Below are 20,414 nucleotides of genomic sequence, written 5' to 3' on the forward strand. Positions count from 1 at the left end.
AACTTGACGGTAGATGAAAAAACGCTATTAGCTCGCGTACAGTTTCAAAACAAATGATTCAATGTTCTATATTCATGTCAATTGGTTCATGTCGATAGTATGATACAGTAGCTATTGCCGTGTACGTGGTAATGACGAGCTACGCCCATCGATCATTCAGTATGCTCGAGCGTTGAAAACGTTGAACCCAGTCGGCTGTTCAGTGCGGTTACTGACTGGATTTATTTGTGCTGATAACGCCACGTCCACCATCTCTGCGAGAGAACGTCATATATTATTTAGTCAGGGGACGGGGTCTTTGTCAATTGTTTTACAAATCGTTTGAAGAGGTGTAAGGATTCTCGAGGTTTTTTATAGGGCCATGCGTGGGCTGATTATATGTGTCGTGTGGATCGTATCTACTTTGTTTCGTTGAGGCAGGCCGTTTAGAAGAGGCAGTCACAACAATCGATGCTATAAGCGACACACATTAGCATGCATTCACTTCGATCTGGCTTTGTGCTTGCGCGGAGCTCAATTGGCGCTAGTCAAGAACCTCCAATATTTGATGACGCCGATGACTCCACGGAAGTTGACTTACCAGCACTCGCATCCCTCCTCAGCGACACAGCAACAGCACATGGCCGCCAGACAAGCTGTCAAGCAGCCGCCGCCGCCGCGCTTGCCACCACTTTGTTGAGGGGGTGCTTGTTGATATTGCATGGGAGGTTGGCCTTGGGGTGGACCGTAATATTGCCCTTGAGGGGGACCATACTGTCCCTGGGGAGGGCCATACTGGCCTTGGGGAGGGCCGTATTGACCTTGAGGGGGGCCGTAAGACTGCGAAACGATATAATCAGCAATCGCGATCGAGTTTTTTTTTATGCACTTGATGCGCTTGGGTAACGAACAGGCTGGGGATGCTGAGGGTAACCTCCACCACCGCCGCCGCCGTAGTAATCTTGAGCAGACATGGTATAGATAAACGGAGTTGTTGTTGCTGCGACTGAAGTGCGTATGACAGACCGCCAAGAGGTTATGGATGATGAAGAAGAAGCGCAGGAGAGGTGTCGCCTTGGAAAGAAATGATGGAGATGAGGGTGGAGGAGAAGAAGTATCTATAGTACTAACCTACTAATATTGCGCCCGCCATGTGAGAAGCATCGAGGTCACGGGCAACGGATCTTCAATTGGCCATCGGCAACAGCCATCTTAGAGCATTTGAAACTGGAGCGATGGGAGCTTGATCAACCAATTAGAGGCTCGCCATGCCTGCTGCGGGGAGGGCCCCCGTCACCCTAAGGTCCGTCTGATCGGTAGTGCGGCATGAACGAGACGCTATTCTTGGGTTAAGGTGCCAGAAACACTCAGTCTATGGTCCTCTAAATCTACATCGATTCCAAGTTGAAACTGCCTAAATTCTTTTGTCACTTAGTGTAAGTGTCTCGAGTTTTCTTGCTTCCCCTAGGTCACCATGAGGCTAGACTGGAGCTTGAGCATCTCGAGATTCAGATTGATCAATTGATGTCATTTTCAGCCATGAACGGATGTGTGTCATAAACTTCTTCTTCAGCCACAACTCGCCATCCCCCATTACCTAAACCAGCCAGTCTCTCATCAAAATGTACTCCCTGACTCCGTAGATGGCCACATACCATCATGACGAAGCATTTGCCTCCTGAGGCGCGTAAAGTATACCACAGCTTAACGCTGCTCTCGGGTTGCCCGTGCCGTCCTTACCGAGGACGGGCCACTGACGTTCTGTGCTGACAGTTTATACTTTTATTCTCTTGGGCCTCTAAACCACTTGCAATTACCAGTGGTCTTTGTTTGACAAAATCAACAGAAGTCCCGAGATATCTGGTAATGCTTGCATCTTGGTCAACGTTTCTTGTAGCTATTGTTTCTCATATCCTGGCAATCAAGTAAGTAGTGACGAACCCAAAATGTTTCTCCAAAGTTAGGCCCAGGAAGGGGGAGAAAACATCAAAATCGATTCTTCGAATTGCCATATGATAACAGTCGTTGCAGTATTTACATTGAGTATACTGTTAATATATATGGAAGTCGACCGTTTGTGAGTAGGTTCTTCACACCAAGTCAAGGTCACAAACCCCACAAGTACCTATAGGTATACAGCAAAATGTCAAGCAAAATCACGTGTTCTTTTCGTTCCAGACTGCAACCACAGTCAAATACAAAAAAATGGTCTTCCAGAACCTGATAGAGATTGCATCCACTGCTTCAAATCATTAGAGCATGGGACTCCCTGCAAATCTCATGCCTTTTATCCCGTGGCCCTCCCCACCATCATGAAACTACCGAATATGCACAACGTGACATGGCCATGTCTAGTTCTCTTTGATCTACTGCTCCTCCTCGCCCTGAGGCTCCTCAACCTCCTCCTCCTCATCGTCGTCGAAGCTGCCAGCAGGCACCTCGTACAGACGAAGGATAGACTTGTTCGGGTCCTTGACGAGGACAAACTTAGCATCTTGGCTCTCGCTGCTGAGGCACATGTCGGCGATAGTGCGAACAATACCCCAACCGTTGGAGAGCGATAGGTTCATCTGGTTAGCGAAATCGCGGGGCTTCCAGCCGATAACGCCCAATACGACGTGCTTGTCATTGGAGCGGGGGGTGAGACGGGAAACAAAGCTGCAGATCGATTAGCAAATCATTCAGGTATCAGTGAATTAGCAAACTTACCCAAGCTTCATCACGTCTGCGCTGGCGAGGATGCTCTGCACTGTCCAGCGGGCGAGCTTGCAACTGTTGTTTTTCATCTCGGTCGCAACAACAGCACCACGCTGGGTAACAAGCTTGCTTCGCCAGTCAAGAGCGCCGCCGCTGCCTTGAGCCTTGCTGTCAAACTCGTTGAGAGCATGGATGCTGACGTGCTGGTCCTCGCCGCTGATGGCGTTCCTTTGAACGGCGTCGACCTCTGTTCGGACGACGAGGTGAACAGGCTCCTCCTCGTTGAGGGAAAGGTCGAAGCGTCGGTACTTGTAGGCCTTGCTGGCAGGAGGGTCGGTATCCTCAGAGGAGTTGTAGAAGGGGTTGCCGTGAGCCATAGCGACCTTCGACGACTCGCTCTCGATGACGACCTGGTTTGTGAAGTTATGGTTGATGTAGGTGGCCTCCTCGGCAAGGGCGTTGGGTTGGTTGATGGTGTCCTTACTACCATCAGCAGCATCGAGAGGAGCATCGGCGGCATTCTCATTGACTGTCACCATATCAAGAGCGGCATTATCGCGCTTGTCCAAGAAGATCTTGTTGCCCTGTCGAGAGATGACAATGTCCCAGGGGTAAACGGATCGAGGAGAGCACATCAGCATAGACAAAATGCTATCCGTGGCGAAGATAGTTGCCTCGTCCTTCTCGGCAAGCTCTTGGATTACGGGATCGGATGAGGTGGTAACGTTGTAGGCAGCACGGTCGATTGGTGTGAGCTTCTTCTCGGCACCCTTGACAGGCTGCTTGTCGTAAGAGCGGTCATAGTGGTAGAGGAAGCCGTAGTCATCAATATCCTCACCCTCGTCGGTGTCAAGATTCAGCTTAGCCAGGCGGTTGAAGTCGATCTCCTCAAGAAGCTTCCACTCGGCCTTGACGTTGATACTGGCGTCTCGGTTACGAGCAGGCTTATCATAATCCTTCCAGCCAAAGCGGCGACCGCCACGACCAGCATTGTTTCGACCACCCCGGTCGTAGCCCTGTCGACCAGCGGCACCGGCGCCGCCTCTCTGAAGCTGGGTTCGTCCGCCCCGGGCACCGGCCTGACCTCCACGTTGGCCACGGCCACGAGTGAAGACGGCCCCGCGGCCGTATCTTGACTTTGTCGAGTCTCGGACGTTACTAACGACTGAGAATGTTGATTCGTCCTCGGCGGGAGGGGCATTAAAGGTGATGGCGTGGCTAGAGCCATAGACTTGTTGATCTACAGGAATTATTGCGGTCAGCCAAGAGCTCATTCAAGACGAGTGTGATCTCGACAGAGAACAGAACAACACGACAACACGATATGACCTACCTCGGAAATTCCTGTTGTACTGTGCTCGTCCACCTCGCTCTCTGTCCTTGCCCTCTGCAGTCCAGTCGGCCATGCGTCCCAACTTATCACCCTTGGAGAAAGGCGCATATGGCACGCCGTTGAGGGTAGTCTCTGTGGTGACTGCAGGACCCCAACCGTCACCGGCGGGGCAGCTTTCGCAGATCTTGACGTAGTCGAGAGAGTCAGCCATTTTGTGAAGAACAGTATCGATGATTTCCTTGCGCTTTCGGGTGCGCGATAGACGAAAACCAAGGAAGCTCGGTGTTGGCTTCGGAAGCGGGGGATGCGTCAATCAATCTTTCGGTTCACAAGCGATGCTAGAATTTGGACATCCACGACGAATTTGTGGTGGGGTGGAGTGGGGCTTGAAAAAAACACTCAAGCCCCGCGGTGCTAATTGTGTGCCTCAGCCACTCAGCCACCTTTAACAGGCATAGGGTAAAGAAGCATACCTCATTTCACAACAAGGTAAAGTAGACCATTTTGAACGGTCATGGATCAAAGTTGACTTATGATGTTGCGCCCCCTGGACGGTAGTATGCTCCTCTCATTATTTACAAATAAGAGGGTCTCAGGAGAGATTTGAGACATGTGTGGTTTTTAACGGATTTTGTAACTTATAATAGCTAGAATAGGTAAGGAGAGATGCCAGAGATATGCTCATCATTAAGATGTCAAAATAGCAAACAGTAATATCCAAACAACAGCTACCGTTCCCCCCTAGTGGAAAAACACAACACAAACTCCTATTCACCCATCATCGAGTCCTTACCGCTGAACACACTGTCGATAGCATCTCGCACCTCAAATTCCTCCATTACAGCACCAAAGCTTGGCAAGTCAGTATATGCGAGCGTAACATTGCAGAAAACTTACCCATAACATCTCACTTTCCGAACGAGCTCTTCACTCAGCTTTCGGAAGTCGACCACCTCCAATTCATTTGCCCTTGGGTGTGACATGAGCATACCCCAAGACATGATAGGAGTTACCTCACCATCGAGGTCGATGCTCTTACTTAAATCCAATAAAGTGGCAAGATCTGCTTTTGGTACTTCCCACGTCTTCTGGTTCGTATCGCCATCTAGTGGAATATGAGTTTTCCCGAAGGGTAAACCTGGTCTTGTTTCTGGAGCCGGATCTGGCGGGCACGATGCCATAAGTGCATGCCCACAGGGTTCGCCCTCAGGCTCAGATGCTCTCTCAACCATGAACTGGATATGTGTCATGCACGGCCTCTCGAGACTATATGTACCCGCAGTCTGTTAGCTGATCTAACCATCAACATGTCCTGCCAGAGCTCACCCATGGCGCAATGCAACTCGCGTCATATCACACAGAGGGATCACTGGGGATTGTTCGAGTAGGAGTTATCGTACGTTAAAACGAAGTCAATGCCCGCCTGTTCCAGCCCAGGGTTTCCACGATAAAGCGGCTGAGGCATTCCGTGCGGTTGGCCGGTCGTGGAACCTTGATTGACGGCCACAGGTAGGTTCATTGGTGAGCCAACTGACGGCGCCGTCGATCGCGAGGTCAAGGGCGGGGAACTTGTATTGACTGAACCGCTCGTCGCGCTGCCTGCAACATGCGGGCTGCTGTGTTGAAGCCCAGCCTGTGCCAAAGTGTCTCGCAGCCGTTTGTTCTCATCGGCCAATCTCTCCCTATCCAATGAAACATTGCTGAATACCTCTTTGAGACGAAGAACTTCATCTTCCAGTGCCTTGATGTAGAGCTCCTTTCTTTCGCGATGTGTTCTGACAAAGGACACATGTTAGATACAGGCATTCATCGAGCTTGCGCAACATTACCTCTGTGCCTGACGATTCAACTCTTGCCGCCTGGTTAAGGCCGGCTTGCTGTTGGGCTTGGGCCCTCGCTTCTTGGGGGGGTTTCCGTCTAAAGCATCAATCAGTCCCGTGAGCCCCAACACGGCAAAGGAGTCATGTCTGAAATGCTTACCGCGCGTCGTCCTCTTATCGGTCAGACTCTTGAAAAAATCAGGATCGAGGGTGGAGGCCGCAGCATTGTCATCTTCTGAGCTGGCGACAACTCGGTCCGGCGAGAGTGACGAAGAGAAGGAACGCTCTGTTGCGCCAGCAAGATTGGCATTAAAGGCAGCCATACTGGCCGCTTACCTACTATATGAGTGGTAGTGTCGGGCGTTAGTCACTTGGGCCCCAAGAATCATGAAGTGTATGAGGCTGGACACAGAATCGCCAGAATAAAACTGTTGTTTGCAGCAAGGACTGCCGTGGTTGTGCTCCTGTATCATGAACCGTTGGGGATCGGAGGCGTTCCAGTTGCGTATGATGTCGACCCGACTCAGGTAGGTGTCAGGTTTGTATGTCTTTTTGTAATTTACGGGGATTTGATCAGTGTGAGGCGATTAAAACATACACCACATTAGTGCCATATAACTTAGTAGCTTGCTGCAATGATTTGACATACTCGAGCAAGGAAGTTTATTGCTTGGTCAGATTGATGATCGTGGGAATTCTAGAACCGGAGAAGTTGCTAACGCATTAGTCAGAGTTCCGTGTGAGTCGGCGCCACTGAATCACTCACTGCATTGGATCCAGGCAGTTAAGTTGTGCAGCAATCCATGATTTCTACCTGGGTACAAACTCAATGTACCTTTTATGGTGATGCACCTTCCATGGCCGACTGAGTTGGAAGGTTACAACCAGTCAAAAACGGTTTTGTACAGGTAAGGTGGGTAACATGATAAGCTGAAGCACCTACGTAGTGCCTCAGACTGCGATGTTCGGGTGTCAGCATTGACGACCAGGGTAGGTACCTACCTTACACTTCAAACGCAGCCCGGTTCTTTCAACATGGGGATGCTTAGGCCCCTTGCCTTACATATGTTGGTAGCAAAGGCCTAACAGCGAGGAATGTTAATCCTTCATATCATCAGAAAGCTATTAAAAAGAGAAAGGGCGGCGTCACTAGGAGGGTTGGGACTAGTTCAGGCTTCTGAAGCGGCACTGAAGCGTCCAGTTTGAGAGGTCGGGAGTCTGATTGACAGTGGAAGCATACCTAGGTAGATACGTAGATTTCTGTACCATTCCATCATGTGAATTGATGTTGCCCCGCACTGGGTACCCCATGGCCGCGAACGGACGGGCTTTTGCATTTGCTGTCAGTTTGACATGGGATCCATTGATTTGCAATTATTCCGTACCTACCTACCTACCCAGTGATGCTCTACCATTGATACTTTGAAAACCCCATACTATTCACTACAATAACTTCAATAAGTAGGTCGTTATAGGTTATAATCTAGGACCCCTTGAGAGTTACTTGCTCATGGGCAATTGGATCTGTGTAAACCCAGTCAATATCTGATATATCAAAGCAACGCATTAAACACGACGCCATATTTCATGTACAACCTGGGAAGTATCAACACTAGGTACCTAGGTAGCTCGGATCTTATACACAGACTCAATAATTGATAATAGATGTTTACAAACTTCATCGACCTCAGTTAGAGCAGTGGCCAGATCAGTGACTGTGGAGAGAGATGGTAAGTAATCCCCATGCGGCGTACAAGCCCTTGGTTTCCCAAGGTTTTCATCAGATTCGAGAGAGCGAGGAGCCTTGGGGAAAGGGTCGTTCCGAGAAATAAGACAACGAGATCTCGCTCGACTTGCAACAGCCAGATGGCAGAGAAACCTAAGCATGATGGGCGCTTTGGCTTTGTACTGTTTCACCAGCTTCAAAATCCTATAGTTCTTAGCAGAGATTTCATCCGTTCCTCGTCGTCCTTGTGAGATAGACATTATCTACTGGAGACACACGATAAAGTCACTACCTACCTATAAGGTATGTATAACTACCGGACTAGATGTAAGAAAGTGCCAGTTCACTGAATTCAACCAAACAGTTACACAATGTACCTTGAAGGTAAGTGTTGTATGTAGCTTCATATTCCTCGATTCCCCGGATTCTAGCTCGATGCCCTCAGAAGGCTCTCGAAGGGCGAATCACTGGCAAAAGTACCAGCAGTTGAAATGGGTGCATGAAATATGACTTCGCAACCGTTGAATGTTGGATGCTCAATTTAGTAAGTGGTGTTATTGGTCATGGTTACGCATCTATTTTGGTCAGGGGGTGAAGCTGGAGGCTTGTGTAGACACTCGGGGCCACCAAATGGGTAACATGACATAAGATGGTGGTGACTGGCATTGCAGCTAAAATCTTGGGATGGGAGGGGAAACGGCACCAGCATCAGCTCATCTCTATTGTGAACCAGGGACACTCGTCCAAGTAAGTCTTGATCGTTCGCGCAGATGAGATGAGGTCAGCCCGCGTGAAAAGAAGTGGCAGCGGTGAGCAGTAATAACACAGCCACGAAATATATAGAAACATCACATAACAGCAGCATGAGTAGTCACTAGGTTCATCATCATATTGATCATGCACTCTCCGTCACTATATCCATTTTCATAGCCCATGTCGATGCAATTGTGACAAAGCTGCTGTATCTGCGCAGCTAACCTACACTTGCAACCCTCCTAACTCGTTGCAGCACTAATCGAGGACACGAGCATGCAATTCCTCGAGCGCAGACAGGGAAACTACTATAATAACCAAGACAATAATCAGTCGCGCGTGGTATGAGGAAAAAACATCATCGACCTTGGATTATGGGTTGTCATGCCGCTATGAATCCACAGACTCGATACTGCAACCTTAGAGCGAAGCTATCCATAGTTATGGAAATAGTGGCTTGTTAGCTAATAATTCAACACAGCTCCGGAACGACCGCAAAGAGATGTGAGAAAGGCTCGTAAGGGGGACGTAGCAGTTGCGGCTTGACGGAATGTGTTGCTTGCCTCTGAACTTGCTTCTGCTTCAAAGTGTCCGGTCCGTTTCCGCGACGCCCGTTGTTGGCCAGTGGTCTGTTCAATGATAACTCTTTGCAACCCGTCACCTGGGCAGGATGCTTACTTTAGATCTACCTCCGTCAACGCCTGCATCTGCATCTGCACCGACGGCCGCGTCTGCGCCCCCGGGTAAGACAGCAGCAAACTGGACGCCATTGGACTGTCGATTGGTGGACAAGATTTGTGATGCTGCCACAGGAGGCGGAGATCATCAGTTTTACGCTCTGCGATGTTCGTGATGCAGCCCCAAAGAGGCACCTGATGAAAGAGACTTTTCCATATTTTATCCATTCTGATGGCACACGAACTCCCTCTGCGGCTCTCAAATGGACCTATGGAAGGATTAGGTAGTTTGGGGACGGAATCTCGATCGACACAAACAGTCTAATGCCTTGCCTTTCGTGTGACGCCTGGAGGAAGGAACCTCAATCAATGCTCCCCCCTTTCAGTCTCTCTAGTCTGTCCATACCATCGACTGCACCCATTTATTATCAATGCGACGGTAGCTTTGGTTGCTGGAAGAAACTGGAGGGGGGACCTCCAGGGACGGGCCTAGTATTGCATGAAACTTTGCCCGAAAACCTAACAAAGACTGGTGATAGTACATAAGGTATGAAGAACGCCCGCCAAACAAATCGAACACCCTCCCCACAGTACCCTGCCATCCTTCTGATGGACAGAATTAATTCAGTATCTAACTTAGGTGTCAATGTCATTGTAAATCATTAGAGCAACTTAGGTTAGTAAGGTAGTTACCTGGTATTACATGTTTCCGGTTTGGCGAGCATAGCGACTAAAAAACCTTTGAAATCGGGGGCATTCAGTTGATATCAACAGGGTTTTAAGAAGCAGTGGAGTGGATTGCGAAGCCATTGATTGGAAAGCGGGTACCGGACACCCACTGCACAGTTACAGTGGAACATCATAGGTAGAGGCCATAGCTTACATCAGGACCCTCAGTGTCCGTCTGTAAAGCGCTGTAAAAAAAAAAAAAACGAAAAAACAATACATACATACCCGCAAGGTGTTGTAGCTTTGCAGGGCTAGGAGCTTGATTCCCGGGAGATGGTGGGGGGTGATTGGTCTAGCAGCGCATTCCCCCGCTTATTGTATCATGAGAGGAACGCGCTTTCACGATGGCCTAAGGAGCCATGGCTCACCTGGGCCAAACTTTGTCTTTCTTCCCCTTCGAGGCTTAACGGCGATTCTTAAACCCTGTTCTGCAGTATCAAGCAAGCTCCCGAGGAGTGAACAGACTAGGCAACTTCAAAACCAGATCTATCGATTGTGCTGTCAATTCGAGGCGCCTCCCTTTTACCTCACCTCGCCTCGTCCGAGCAGGTACCCACGGTCACGATCACGGTTGGCCCCATTCTCGGCTACACCTGAAGGCGCTCGCACGCTTGTAGAAAGTCACCCCTTTGACTTCCAGGTGTTAGGGTTACAATTCGACCTCGACCTCGTTTTACGGTTCATGCTTAGAAGTTGTACAGCGTCAGCCCGAGAACCCTCGCTGTCGACCCTCAGTCATGTCTCCGAGTCTCGCGGGTCTGTAGTTCTGGCGCCCTTGCCAGACCCCGAGTCTCCCCACTTGTGCTTCTGCTGGAAGCTGCCAGCTATCCTGACGTCGGGCCCTGACCCAAAATCCCACGGTCGACGATACCTGCGAAACATCCATTGCACTATCTATTCCTGGTTTGCACTTCAGTCGCTTTTGAGATAAGATGGTTTCCCCGTCCGGCGCCATCCTGGCACCCCCGGCAGTTGCCTCTCTAAGGGCACAACAGACAACTGCTATGGAGAGGTCTTTGAGCCAGGACATCCGGGAAGAGCGCGAGGAGCTTCGAGAAGCTGCTGAACAGACTCTCAATACCATCGTGGACCTCAATCTTGATGGAACAATTAAATGGGTCAGTCCCTCGTGGACTGATGTTGTAGGTACCCAGTTTGAGACAGTCAGTGGCCTGCCTATCTCCGACCTGATAGTTAGCGACAACAAAAATGTGTTCACTGAAGTTGTCGAATCCATGAAGAAAGACGATTCTCGGAGCCACAGAGTCCGATTCGCTGTCAATATTGGACCCCTCTCGAAGCTTTTACCCATCGACGACCTCGAAAATGACCCCGAGAACGAGCAGTCACATGCTGTAGACCTTGAAGCCCAAGGAATTATGGTATACGACAGTGTCTCGGGTGGAGAGAGCCATGTAAGATTCGTCGATGTTGGCTTTCTGTGCAATACTGATCTCGTCTAGACAATGTGGATGATTCGCCCTTGGATAGCTCCACGAGAAATCAAGATCGACCTTCCCAACGTAATCGTGGATTCGTTAGGCTCAGGTGCTGAAGTCCTGGCGAGCTATCTGACTCAACTTGCTGAGAGCGGACTTGATGACCCCGAACAACAAGAGCCTCCGCCACCGGTCCTCTGCCGCATTTGCGAACGTCAGATCCCTCGATGGTGGTTTGAGAAACACACCGATTTGTGTTTGCAAGAACATCGGGCCGAGATGGATGTTCAAATGGCACAGGAAAGCCTGACTGAGCATCGACATTCGATCGTCAAGGTGCTCGACGCATTAGAGGCCCGCAAGAGCCGGTCACTTGCTGGCGATCAGACGCCTGTCCCAGTCGCCGAATACAAAGGTTTGCCAATTGGGCCGCCGCCATCAACTCAGTCGTCACCTGGCAGTTCATTGCCTCGATCGAGGGAACGTTCTGGAGGACTTGGGCATACTAGGGCACGCTCGTTCGCTATTCGACGACCTCAGGCTCGAATTGTCGAGCTGCTCATGGATCTTTGCGATACCGCTATTGAGATTAGCACACCTGCGATAAAGGAGTCCTCAACCCAACAAAGTGGCGATTTTAGAACACAATCCCCGCAATCTGAGTCACGAATATCACAGGTTCTGCAATGGCAATCGCCAAGCACCAATACTCTGGAGCAGGAACAAGGATTGGCTCTGTTGTGCGCTGACACGGAGAAGGTTGCTAGGAACAAGGTCGACGCTGTTTTTCGTCACAGGAAAATTATCGAGTATGCTGAACGTATTCGTATCGAACTTGCTTGCCTTGTCCAAGACTGTATCGACGAGGCCCTGAGGAAGGCGGCTCGCATAGCCAACGGCGAATTGACCGACTCGACAGAAGAAGAACGGCTCAACTCAGAGTACGAACAATGTGACACATGTGATGAAGGTACTGGAGACGACGATATACCTCCAGAACCCCTTGTCTCTGAACCTCAGCATCTTCTGCAGCGAGGCAGCGAAAGCTTCACGGAGCCCTTGAGCAACCCATCTGTGCTAGCCACTGCCCTTCGCCAGATGAATCTTTCTGAAAATAAAGACCGATCAAGACCAACGTCGTTTGTGGCCTCTACGAGATCAAGCAGCCCTAAAGAGTGTCCTACGCCTAGATCTCACTTTGGCGGGCAGAGTAGCCTTGGGGTTCAGGCACGAGATACTCGCAGAGACTCGGTCTACTTAGAAGGTGACTTTCTTGATAGCGAGGGCAGTTTTCGATCGTCATCAGTGGCATCTCGCAATGCACCAAGGACCGAGTCCCCCATATCTGAATTTGGAGACCTCCGTCGCGCCGCGAGCACGAGAAGGCGACATCGAAGGAGTCTGATTTTACCTGGTACTTCTTCCCCTCACCGGCAGGAATCACCCTCGAGACCAGGACAGCCGTCCTCGCCTTTACGCATTAAAGCAAGGGGATTTCCGATGTCCCAGGAAGGTGTCGTCTCTCCAGAGGCGTCACCCATGCTTCCGGGCAGTGACTTTAGTTCACCTGCCACGCACAGTCACAGACATCACCGGAGGCAATCTTCAGCAGCCATTTCTGATTTCGTCATGAAGCCTCCGCCATCGCCTCGCCTAGGTGCGAATCAAGCACCCCCACAGCCACGCCCAACCCAGCCATCCATCAAAGATTTTGAGATTATCAAACCTATCAGCAAAGGTGCCTTTGGCAGCGTGTATTTATCAAAGAAGAAGTCTACAGGAGAGTACTTTGCAATCAAAGTACTCAAGAAAGCCGATATGGTCGCCAAGAACCAAGTCGGCAACGTCAAAGCGGAACGAGCTATTATGATGTGGCAGGGGGAGAGCGACTTTGTTGCCAAGCTTTACTGGACTTTTTCGAGCAAGGACTATCTATACCTGGTGATGGAGTATTTGAATGGTGGGGATTGTGCTTCGCTAATCAAAGTTCTGGGTGGTCTCCCCGAAGAATGGGTGAAGAAGTATCTTGGTGAGGTTGTCCTTGGAGTTGAGCATCTTCACAGCCGAGGCATTATTCATCGTGATTTGAAGCCAGACAATCTCCTTATTGACCAGAAAGGCCACCTTAAGCTCACAGATTTTGGCTTGTCTCGCTTGGGATTGGTCGGCCGGCAAAAGCGAGCATTGAATAGTGAAAACTCTGATGGAACGCCAGACCTGCTCAAACAAGGACCCTTTGCACGATCTGCCTCTATTGCTTCGTCAAGATCAGCGTCACTTGATCTCCACGGACATACCCATTCCCCTGGTCAGACGCCTCAGATGACACCCGAAGTCGGAAGCTTGGCACAGCCTTCTTATTTCAGTCTTGGCCAAGAGACCCGTCGAGTATCAGGTACTCACCGAAGTGACAGTGGTGGTAGTGAGACACTTGCTCGTATGGTCACCAACTTTTCCTTGCATGACGCAGAGATAGCATCCCAATCGAACAGCGTCAGGTCACCCCTAGATGAGGAGGCAGTTGCGCAAGGCTCGCCCGATCTACCCATGAGTGTTGGCTCGAGAATGAGTATGGATAGCCACGTCAGGAACTCTCTACCACTATCCAATATGATGCCACCTCCAATGGCGCTTTTCAACCCTGAGGATACAAACAGACGCTTCGTGGGAACACCTGACTACCTCGCCCCTGAAACTATAAAAGGTGACAAACAAGATGAAACCAGCGATTGGTGGTCGGTCGGTTGTATTTTGTTTGAATTCCTTTATGGTATCCCACCGTTTCATGCTGGTGAGGCCGAAGAGGTTTTCGAGAATATACTAGCAAGGAAGATTCAGTGGCCTGACGAGAATGAATGTGAGCCCATTTCCGAAGAGGCAAAAGATTTGATCAATAAGCTCCTGTGCATGGAGCCTCACCAGCGTCTAGGCTCCAATCGCGATGACAAGTTCGCCTCTGGTGGTGAAGAGATTCGCCATCACCCTTGGTTCCAGGATGTCAATTGGGAAACGCTTTTGGAGGACGAAGCTCAATTTGTCCCACAGCCTGAGAATCCCGAGGACACAGAATATTTCGACGCCAGAGGGGCAGTGTTGCAGTCTTTTGCGGAAGAGATGGAAGATCAGGCGTCTCCTCAGTCCTCCGCAGCTGGCTCTGAGTACGCTGAACGGCCCCATGATGCCCTTTCGCGGGTCCGGTCTCAGGTCAACTCTATAAACCGAAAGTTGATGCCGCTGCATATTCCCCCACATGTCCGAGATTTGAAGTCGAGGCGTTTGAGCGAGCCGGTGGCGATGGACGACTTCGGCTCATTCTCATTCAAGAACCTACCTGTATTGGAGAAGGCTAACAAGGACGTGATCCAGAAGTTGCGAGCAGAGGCGCTAGCCACGCAAAGTAAAGGAACATCCGTTAGCCCCGGGGCACCCAGCAATGTTATATCACCAGGACCGTCGCTGGAAGGCAGCCCTGTCCTATCAAACCCTGTCTCCAGAACCATCTCCAACGCCAAGGCAACAAATCGAGCACAATCGCCATCTGGATTTGGTCATACAAGTGCGTCGCCCAATCGAGCCTCCCAACCATCATCACCCTTGTTGGTTTCATTTGTCGCTGGCCCAGGTGCCGACGGACGACGAAAGGCGTCGAGTAACTCTTCCAGTCTATCACACCAGTCAACTGCCGCATCTCTGCAGCCAGGTTCGGCATTCGAGATACCCAAGGTTCCCCCAAGCCTGCAAAAGGCCGCTACCACGGTCGCAGCATCGTCTCCAGTCCAGAGTCGCAGTGCGGCGCCACCTCCTCTGTCACTGTCTCCCCAAAAGACTATATCCACCCCACGACAGTCTAGCAATTCATCTGCCGGACGTTCGAGATCACTTACTGTGGGCTCTCAATCTCAGGACGGCAGTCCTGTTGCTTCTGACATAATGCACCATCATCGAAATCGGAGAAGCCAAGTCTTTGACATGTCACCGTCCTCATCAGATAACGAAGGCGAGAAGCATAACGCCCTTCTCCGAGTACAGAGGCGCAGACAGAGCTCAAGGCGGCTCTCGCAGATTGCCTTTGATGGAGGCCCTACTTTCCGGCCTCTCGATGTGCTGATTTGTGAAGATCACCCGGTATCTCGCATGGTAATGGAGAAATTGCTTGAAAAGTTGAGATGTCGTACAATATCCGTACCAAATGGGTCTGAAGCTGTTCGATACTCGATGAGTGAGATCAAGTTCGACGTCATTTTCCTCGAGTATCAGCTTCCTCAAATCAATGGAGCTGATGTGGCACGAATGATTCGGGAGACCAAGAATGCTAATTCTCACACACCGATTGTAGCCATTACAGCTTACCTCAAGGAGCTTCAAGCACCACATTACTTTGATTCATTAATCGAGAAGCCCATCAGCTCGTCCAAGCTTACTGAAGTTCTGCGCGGATTGTGTCAGTGGCGGCCCGAGTCACCAGGTCAATCATCAAGTATGCCACGCCCGATCCCAATGGGAATCCGCAAAGCCAACTCGCGACTTGAAGACAGTCCGACATCAGGCTCGTCCATCTTTGCGAGTCGACTGGGAAATGCAATGATGTCAAGTCGTGAGGACTCGATCACATCATCACTATTTGGTGATTCGGAATCTGTGACGACTGATGAGTTGCCGGTCGTTGTTAGTCGCAAGCCAACAAACGAATGGGACGAAGGTGGCTTGAACATCACAGACAATAACGATGCCTCTGACCCCCTAAGGAAGGGAGTACCTTCTCTCGTTGCTCAGCAATCCGCGCCGGCTCAGATGGAACACCGCCCACGAAGCAACGATAAGCTGAGAGGGCGACGAGAAGGCCCTGAACATAGAACTTTGGAGGGCACCGAATCAGCTGATGATGAAGACGAAGAACTGGGAAGTGGTCGAGAAAAGCACCACGGCCGCAATAGCCAGCAGATACTGAGCAAAGCCGGTCTGCCCAGCTCGAAGCTCGGCATTGAAATGATGCGGGCCAACAGTCACGATAGCTTGACAGTGGGTTCGGAAAGCACGCCTGAAGCTGTGACGCAAGTCGTGACCACGCCTTCAAAGGAGATGGAGACTGGAGTTCTGGATGGTGAAGTGGTTGCAGAACCCACTGCACGTACTCCACCTGATGCAGGACTGAAGGCAGAAGGTGTTACACCCAATAAGGAGAAGGATGGAACAGACAGTGTAGACGCAACACCTCGGCCTTTAACGGTTGTCAAAGGAGATGACGATGGCGGCAATGATGGGGAAGCGACACCACGGCCAACTGAGAAATAAGAGTTCCCATATAGGCTCGGTGCATGGCATGAAATGAGCTACTGGGTACACATGGTCCACGAAGATGTACATGTTTCGCCCGGTATCTTGAAGTTGGAATTTCCTTTGTATCTATGAAATGCAGCGTGGCGTTTGAGCGATGACAAGTGAGTCGACTTGGACTGCGAATGAAGGCTTCGAATGCAAGCGATAGTTCGACGACTAAGGGGAAGGGTTTGCAGGCGAACAGACTGATCTGTGTGAGATGCTCCAGGGATTCCCGCAATATAGGAACTGGAGCTTCCCTTGACTTCGCTATAGTTGACATGTATTTCTTGGGGATGCGAACTATGCAAAGATGAGAAGGGGGCCATAAAAACTGAAGGGGATAAAAACAACAAGAAAAAACCAGGATGCAGCTACTGGTGCATGGAGACTTTGGCCCCGGCTACAAATATAAAAGAGGTGGTGCCTGTGAATGTTTGGAGTGGCGTTGAAACAATATAGCAGATATAAAGGCCATGGCTGTGGATTTGATCATAACTAGGTACTCAATTGTTTCTACATTCACTTGCTATGTTAGTCTTGATCTGACTAAACGCACACATAATGTCACCAGCCCAGCATACCACAGCGAGCATTTGAGATTAGTAGGTATACTGCGCACGCAATGCCGATGTCTTGTACTGGTGGGTGTGGTTTTGCAATTCTCAAAAACGTATCATGGCCGCAAGACCAAAGTAGCTGGAACAGAATTAACGAAGGAGAAAGATACCTGAGGTAATCATAGTGTATGATTGTTTCATCTTAGCCCATAGTAATAAGTCCAGTCAAAGCCAAAAGCAAAGGAAATGTGAAGAGGGGGGCATTGAACATAAGGTAGCGTGGGGTCTGTAGTCATGAGTGAATCTTGTGTCGAGGCAGCTTCGACAACAAATGGCAATCAAGTACATGGTTTCATTGTGCAGGGGGTTGTGGGAGTGCTATCCACCAACTCAGTATGCATACGTGTTATGGTTATTACAAAATGGGGGAAGGATGGAGAAGTTGAGAGGGGGGCATACAGCAGGAGGGTGGATAAGATATTCGAGTTGCTTGCACAAGGTACATACATACCTTAGTAACTACCTAGGTACCTTACGTAGGCAGGCAGGCATCTGGGACGCCAGGTTATCTGTCACCAATATTTGGTGACGAGATGGTTATTGTAAGTGTTGCATCGTCAGAAACGCATAGACGGCCATCACTCGATGGCCAGTTATTTGACGGCTACATGATACCGATACAAGGAATGAACTGGAGAAAGAGAAATGTAACGCACGCGACAAGTTTCTAGATGCATACAAAAAAGCTCTCGGTATAAGATTGTGGACTAGTTGGTGTCTGGCTTTTTGTTAGCTCATCTCGTCACGGGCTGCCTGTCTCAGGTACCTACCTAACCTGTGTAGCCTGTTACCTATCCTACCTTTAGAGAGCAAGAGAATATGAGACTCGAGCTTAGGGTGATAAAATAAACTCCACAAAGGGTATCTTGAACTCATCCTAAGTTTATGCTGAATTACCTTAATCTTTTTGTCACTTAGGCTCAAGGTCCCAAGTTTTAATTTCCTCCCCGGTTCGACCTATCCATACAAAGGTTGTCAAGATGAGCTGAGGGGGAGTGACTCGACAGATGCGATGCAGTACGTAAAAGATTACAGGCTACCTACTAACCTCACGGAGAGGAAGCGGGGTCTGGTTAGCAGCGATGGAGGCATTTGTCTTTTTTTACCGGTTACCTAGGCCGCCACGAAGAAGTCTCGCAGGTTTATGCCAGGCAGTTAGTTACCTAAGTTGGGATCGACGCAGAAAATTAAGCTTTTGTTTAGCTTTTACTCTTAAAGTAACAAGATGTAAATACGGTAAAATAAGGGAAGCAGGGAGGGCTTGATTCAGCACGTGAATTGAGTTGGGCTGTGTGAGTGACTGTGTGGGAAGGTTGCATTGACCAAAGGCTATGCATGGGCAACCAGGCACCTCAGACGAGAGAGACAGAAAGACCAACGAACGACCTCACACGACCTCTTTCCGCATTAGGTGGACGTCGTCAAAAGAGGACCCGCCAGATGTACTTTTGTACCTTCTCTCCAGTTTTTCATGCAGCGAATTTTTCCTGAATATACCCTATTTAGGCTTAGGGCACCAATGCCGAGACGCGCAGCTGCGGCTCCCGACAGCGCCGAGGCGGGAAATGGAAATAGCAGAAAAAGGAAAGACTTGGCATCGGTTGACATGTATCAAAGGGAAACAGACAACGAGGAAGACAAGCCAGAGAGCCGAACACCCGTGATATGTACTGACTGATGGGGTATGCATGGATTAAAACTATTAATCTCCCGGTGTCTGGAATAGGACACCGAAAGGGAAAAAGAATTATGTATGTATGTATGTATGTATAAAAAAAAAAAAAAAAGTAAAAGTAAAAGGTGGGAGGGAGCTAAAAGGGCCGTAAAATGAGTGGTGCGGAACGCGAGCATTCAGAACGCATCGAAACAACAGAAGCTCAATGGCTGAACAAGGATTTTAGAGGGTCAAGACCCTGACTCTCTCAACTCTTTGAATGCAATGATGCGAGTTTTTTTTTCCAGCAGAGATCGGCCTCGTAGGCTCGTTCCCTGCCAACGGCGTCGGCCGAAACAAGTCAGGCGGGTCTCGTAGATGCCGTTTTATCCGGGTCCGCTCCTGGTGTTTTGCAGTCTCTGCCTGTCTCTTGCGCGCTTTTGCTCGCGTGCGTAGCTGCCCTCTCAAGATAATGAGCGAACCCCAGGTTTTTCCTTGTCCGAATTGGATCCTCCTCTTGCAACCGTCCAGCCTGTTACGCTTCGGTGTCGAAAACGTGCTTCTCTCCAAGCCTCCCGTCGATTTGTGTGAGCCTCATCCGTCAAATTCAATCGGGTACGGCACATTAGTCTGTTACAAATCTGTAAATAACAACGTCATTGCTTCTGGTATCGTCATATACTATTCAACTTTGGAGTTGACCTTGATATTGCCCAATCCCCTGCCCTCGCGCTGCATTGTGCACTCTCAGACGCCAATAACATTGCATATCCTTTATGCGCACATCTCCAAACTAGTACAACAATCGGCTGTCCGTGGCTCAGCATCTGGCCTGGATCTCTCGGCTTTGCGATGGATAAGGGCATGACCCAACCGGCGGCGGATCTCATCACGCATTGCCCACCCAATGCCATGTCACCCACCCTCCCCCACCCACTCACCCCTGGTGTTTCTTACATTAGTACATACCTACGGATAGTTCTAGAGCTAAACCTATAGCCCGCTTTTCCTCTCTGTTTCGACAGCTCCCACGCATATGTCGGTAACGGTACATTGCCGCAAAGCTCTGGCTCTGGCTCTGGTCCCTGAGGCGAGGACGAGGCGGCCACAGTTGCTTTCGGTCAAGGAACGGGACACGGGAGCTATCCTATCCTGCACACCCTCCCAATTTGACCCCAGAGATCGACTTTCGTCCACACGTTCTCCCACGAGGTTAATTTACGTCTTCTTACTGGCTGCTGCTTCTTCAAGATGCCCGTCACACTCGTCTTGAATATCCGAGCTCTTGTTGCTGCTATCTCGGTCGTGATGTAGTTCAAATACTGCCCTTCCTCGCGCCATGAAGAGCCGTCGGTTTCCCGTTTCTCTCCAGAGCCAAGACAAGGCAATCCCAAGTCTTGAATTCCTCAATTGTTCGTTATTCGTTCCCGACCCAATCTAAGGCGGGCCCTCGGCAATTCTTCTTTGCCTCCAGCATAAAACTTTTCTACCCCGTTGGTGGTTGGCATTTTCGCTTTGCGCATGGAATATACATCTTGTTCCACCTAGTCTGTCTACCCGCCTAGTTATTCCTGCCTCCTCATATCAACAAAACCCCCATACACAACTGCGGGATCACCTTGAATCAAGCACCTTGACCATCACCCGAGGCTCCAACCGCCTTCTCTCAAA

General features: G+C 49.9%; 4 protein-coding genes across 4 annotated transcripts; 1 reads left to right on the top strand and 3 right to left on the bottom strand.

Moving 5' to 3' along the window:
* Positions 1–638: 638 nt before the first annotated feature.
* J7337_000581 (uncharacterized protein) lies at positions 639–953 on the bottom strand (the record flags this gene model as incomplete). Its single annotated transcript, XM_044818330.1, has 2 exons — positions 639–800; positions 891–953. The coding sequence occupies 2 exons, from the start codon at positions 951–953 to the stop codon at positions 639–641; spliced, it is 225 nt and encodes a 74-aa protein (XP_044686032.1).
* Positions 954–2,345: 1,392 nt separating this feature from the next.
* On the bottom strand, positions 2,346–4,220 carry J7337_000582 (uncharacterized protein; the record flags this gene model as incomplete). Its single annotated transcript, XM_044818331.1, has 3 exons — positions 2,346–2,637; positions 2,689–3,916; positions 4,010–4,220. The coding sequence occupies 3 exons, from the start codon at positions 4,218–4,220 to the stop codon at positions 2,346–2,348; spliced, it is 1,731 nt and encodes a 576-aa protein (XP_044686033.1).
* Positions 4,221–4,776: 556 nt separating this feature from the next.
* On the bottom strand, positions 4,777–6,152 carry J7337_000583 (uncharacterized protein; the record flags this gene model as incomplete). Its single annotated transcript, XM_044818332.1, has 4 exons — positions 4,777–4,861; positions 4,907–5,114; positions 5,852–5,926; positions 5,990–6,152. 4 exons carry the CDS (start codon positions 6,150–6,152, stop codon positions 4,777–4,779), a joined length of 531 nt encoding a protein of 176 aa, XP_044686034.1.
* Positions 6,153–10,646: 4,494 nt separating this feature from the next.
* Positions 10,647–16,445, top strand: J7337_000584 (uncharacterized protein; the record flags this gene model as incomplete). The annotated part of the gene is made up of 2 exons (XM_044818333.1): positions 10,647–11,129; positions 11,178–16,445. 2 exons carry the CDS (start codon positions 10,647–10,649, stop codon positions 16,443–16,445), a joined length of 5,751 nt encoding a protein of 1,916 aa, XP_044686035.1.
* Between the last annotated feature and the right edge of the window lie 3,969 nt (positions 16,446–20,414).

This window comes from Fusarium musae, chromosome 1, assembly GCF_019915245.1.
Source record: "Fusarium musae strain F31 chromosome 1, whole genome shotgun sequence".
Taxonomy (NCBI): Eukaryota; Fungi; Ascomycota; class Sordariomycetes; order Hypocreales; family Nectriaceae; genus Fusarium; species Fusarium musae.